At 35.5% G+C, this 4153-nt stretch overlaps 1 protein-coding gene across 1 annotated transcript in view; it reads right to left on the bottom strand.

Annotated features, from left to right (window-relative positions):
* Positions 1 to 223: 223 nt before the first annotated feature.
* Positions 224 to 4153, bottom strand: part of Pmar_PMAR024722 (mapk2, putative) — a gene marked incomplete at both ends in the record, with an annotated part of 6739 nt that continues 2809 nt past the window's right edge. The window contains one exon of the mRNA XM_002764517.1: positions 224 to 341. Within this exon, the coding sequence (XP_002764563.1) occupies positions 224 to 341 (118 nt within the window). The remainder of the gene's footprint in view (positions 342 to 4153) is intronic.

Below are 4153 nucleotides of genomic sequence, written 5' to 3'. Positions count from 1 at the left end.
AATGCTCGGTTGCAAATATCACGAATCTTTTTTAAAATATTCACCAATATTACAATACGCCATACCGAATATAATTATCATACCAAATTCAATTTTATAAATATAAAAAAAATGCCAAATTTAAAAAATACCTTCAGAAATGTCCATACACAATAAAAAAATTATAATTATGAAGATTATCAAAATTATAGAAATTATTAAAATAATGAAAGCATTGAAATTATTAGTTTTCCAAGTCTCTAATATCATCTCTCATTACTTCCAAATAGATATCGTTGAACTTAAGCAGATCCTCCGGCACTATAATATCAACAAGTTTTATTATACTACTATGGAACAATCTGAAAAATAATAAAGACAAGAATAAATTGAGTGGCAATTCTCAGATTTTTTGGTGACAATATGGAAATTTCGGGGAATTTTTGGGAAATTCTTGTCGGTTTCTGTACACCTCTACCCGAATTCGTATGTAAACTTCTACAACTGTGGAAACTCCCGGGCTCAGCTGAGGAAAGCGAACATATATTCCTACTCCAACAATGTATAGGAAACTCCTGAGCTCAGCAGCTGAGGAAAGCGAACATATATTCGTCCAACACTGTATAGGAAACTCCTGAGCTCAGCAGCTGAGGAAAGCGAACATATATTCCTCCAACACTGAATTTTCATTTGTGAATAATGAATCAATCCAAACGATGTTGAAAATCACTATCATTTTTCCAAGATATGAATTGGAATTTCTTTTTCCGAAAGAAGAAAAATAAATTTCCTTTCATTTTACGAAAAACAAATTTAATTATTGACAAATTCTCCCTCGAAATCCAATTAAGTATCTGCAATAAACTCACCTCGCTAGAATTCCTATTTCTCTCAGCGTCCTTTTGCAGTCCACCAAATCGTCGAAAATATATTCCGTTTTCTTGATGGCAACCAGCCTATGAGTATCCTGAACCATGCGAGAGATTAGTTTCATGATGGTAACCACCCGCTTATGTTTCGACATTTACGAGAAATAGAAATTTCAAATATAAAATGCGAAAGTATTTATCAGCGTTGTATGCTCCACATTCCCCGTGCATCCCTGAGCGTCAAGCTAAGGGACAATGATTCTGTGCAAGTGTCTTCAGAAAAAGCCTACAGTACCATGGATTCATATCGTATGTATAAATCGTTCCAGAATTATCGTCGTAATAATCGTTTGGGCATTATTATACTATTCAGAAACGATGGTACTCCAGAGAATCAGCAACTCTAAAAACACTACTATCGAGAATCGAACCCACAACCTTCCGGTACCTGGTCACATGCCTCACTGTACTGGCAAACGAGACAACAAATGGAATGGGTTCCAAATGCAATCGATTATCTGGGTGCGCGCTATTTGTAACAGCTTCCCCCCCCGAAAGAGAGTAGGTACAAATAGTGAGCAGCCACAACATATAACATGCTTACATATTGACATGCATACGAATAAGATAAATATATTCTTCATTAGTGTGAAGTAATTATGGCTTCAGATATATGGTTATCCGCTTGAGAATGATGCTCAAGTAATGGTTAGAAGTATGATTAATGATGATGATGATGATGATGATGATGATGATGATTAATGGTTTTTATCATGAGAGGTAGAATTGAAGAGAAATGCATATAAACTTGGGTTGTATCAAAATTGTGATTGAGTATTACAAATGATTATGCAAATAATCAAGATGATAAATGTGAGTATCTTGTGTGACACAAAGGATCTGATGAGTAATTAAGACAAGATAATAGTGATGATATATATGATTTAGACATATTAAAGATTGATATATTGGTAGATATTTATCAGAATAGTAGAATTAAAACTCACATAACTTAAAGGGGTGTATTGTATAGTATTGTATGGTGAAGAAGGCATCGTATATCGTAAGTATAGCATGTGATGAAAAGTATGAATAATAAGTGATTGATATTAATGAGTAGATAGAAGAATACATTAACAGTGGAATAGTGCAACAAATCAACAAAGCAACAAATCATAGTATATTATCATGACAACAATCTTTACAGTTTTTTTCTTTTTATTTTATTTTTATTTTTTTTATTTTTTTTTATTTTTATTTTTTTTTATTTTTTTTTGTTTTTTTTAACTTTCTTTTACATTTCTTTTACATTTCTTTTACATTTCTTTTGAATTTCTTTTAGAACAATAACCAATATAAAACATAGAGTGATGTAGATAAACATGAATGAGAATGTATTATTCTGAGTCAGATGAATCAAATGGTAGATCAAGATAAAACCTTCTCTTCAAATGTCGACTTGAGTGGGTAGTACCATTATCCAAAGTGTACCTATTTGAGCCAGCTTGAGCAGTGACTCTGAATGGACCTTCGAATTTTGGACTTCGCTTATTCTTATCAGAAGTTGCTATAATTTTGACAAATACCTCATCTCCAGGTTTTAGTGGAGTATTCATAGTAGGTAGTCGTTGACGGGATTTTGATAATTGTTGAAGTCTTGCTGAATACCAAGTCGTAGATACAGTAGAACCATCTTGTGGATGCATAGCTGCAGTACCCAGAAGCGGATCAGGTGGAGTATGTAAATGTATAAGTTGATAAGGAGATATACCAGTAGGTTGTCGAGCACGGGTATTTAGAGCATAAGTAACCTCGTTGCAAACATTAGACCATGTAGTAGCATCTAGTGTATCCCACGATAGGTTATGCTCCTGAACTTTGATCTTAATGAGAGTAGTCAAGTCCCTCATGAATCTTTCGCTTTGACCATTTGCTTGTGGACAATAGATAGGAGAAAATAACCACTTGCTACTAGTTGTAGATGAAGATGTAGTAGTAGGATTGTTAGATGAAGTATCATAAGCAATAGTTGGTGAAAATAGCTTTGAGGCAGAGACATAGATACTTCCATTGTCACTTAGAATGTAGTGAGGTGTGATACCATAGGAATATTTAACCTTGTTGATGAGGTCGATAACTGTGGTAGATGTTGGTGCAGAGACAGTAGGGGCTGTAACTAAGTAACATGATAGACGATCGCATAAAATAGTCACATAGAATTTATTGCGACTGTAGAATGGTCCTGTAGTATCCATACTGACATACTCAAAGGGTATGTTTGGTAGCTGTGGTTCCCGAACTTCGTCAAGTAGTTTATTGTCATTTGGTTGAACTTTGTAGATTTGACAGTAATGGCAAGTAGGAACTACACGTTTTATATCTTGAGCTTTGGTCTTCCAAACAAAATTTTGTAACCTCAATTTAGTACCGAATTGCCCATCATGTCCTTGTAGGTGATAATACAATATTAATAGCGTATTCAGTTTTGGGTGATCATCTGTGACGTATAGACCTTCTTGGTTTGGGTGCAAGTTGGTAAGGTAGGTAGTGATTTTGCTCTCGAGGTTATCAGCGTCAATCTGTTGTACTAAGGTCCTTGGTTCAGCCGGAGGTACTTGTTGTGGAGTTTCTTGTGTAGTGACAAAAGTAGGTGTACTCTTGTTTTGCTTGCTGAATTGACCGTTATTGTTCGTAGGTTCATCAGAATGGTTTGCTTTTACAGGAAGTTGAGGAACTAGAGGTAGTGCTGGCACTGATGTTGATGACGAAGAGGATGAGGATGTGGTAGGTTGCTTGTTGTCATCGGTAGTGACCGTAGTTAATGGCATAGAATGAACAGTCTGACGAGTAGATGCTTGGAGTAGAGGGTGAGACCTAGAATGATCTGGAGTTACCGGAGTTGTAGGAGCGCGTTGTGCTTGACGTCGAACTTTTACACGATTACCAATAGTTGAATCGTCTTCTAGAAGTCGTTTAGCCATCATACTCGGATGTAGGTCATCATCAGTAGGAGTAGAAACGTCAATGTCTTCACTCTCGTTAGTCGACTTCCAATAAGTTGCTAATAAAGTCTCGAGTAGAGTATTACGGGTAAGGATATCTGCAGCATTCTGAGAAGTTTGGATGTATCGAATTTCTAATGGTCCTAGTAATTGAAGATGAGTCAGTAGAGCGAGATAATAATTCTGTTGGATAGGATTACTCTTAACACGATGTGTTCGAATAATTTTATTACACGTCACATTGTCATTACGAATAGTCACATTCGATAGAAGTTGTTTACCTGTGTAATGCTCAAAAGTTTT

This window comes from Perkinsus marinus (assembly GCF_000006405.1).
Source record: "Perkinsus marinus ATCC 50983 genomic scaffold scf_1104296977064, whole genome shotgun sequence".
In the NCBI taxonomy this organism is placed as follows: Eukaryota; Perkinsozoa; order Perkinsida; family Perkinsidae; genus Perkinsus; species Perkinsus marinus.
This window is presented reverse-complemented; position numbering and strand designations above follow the sequence as displayed.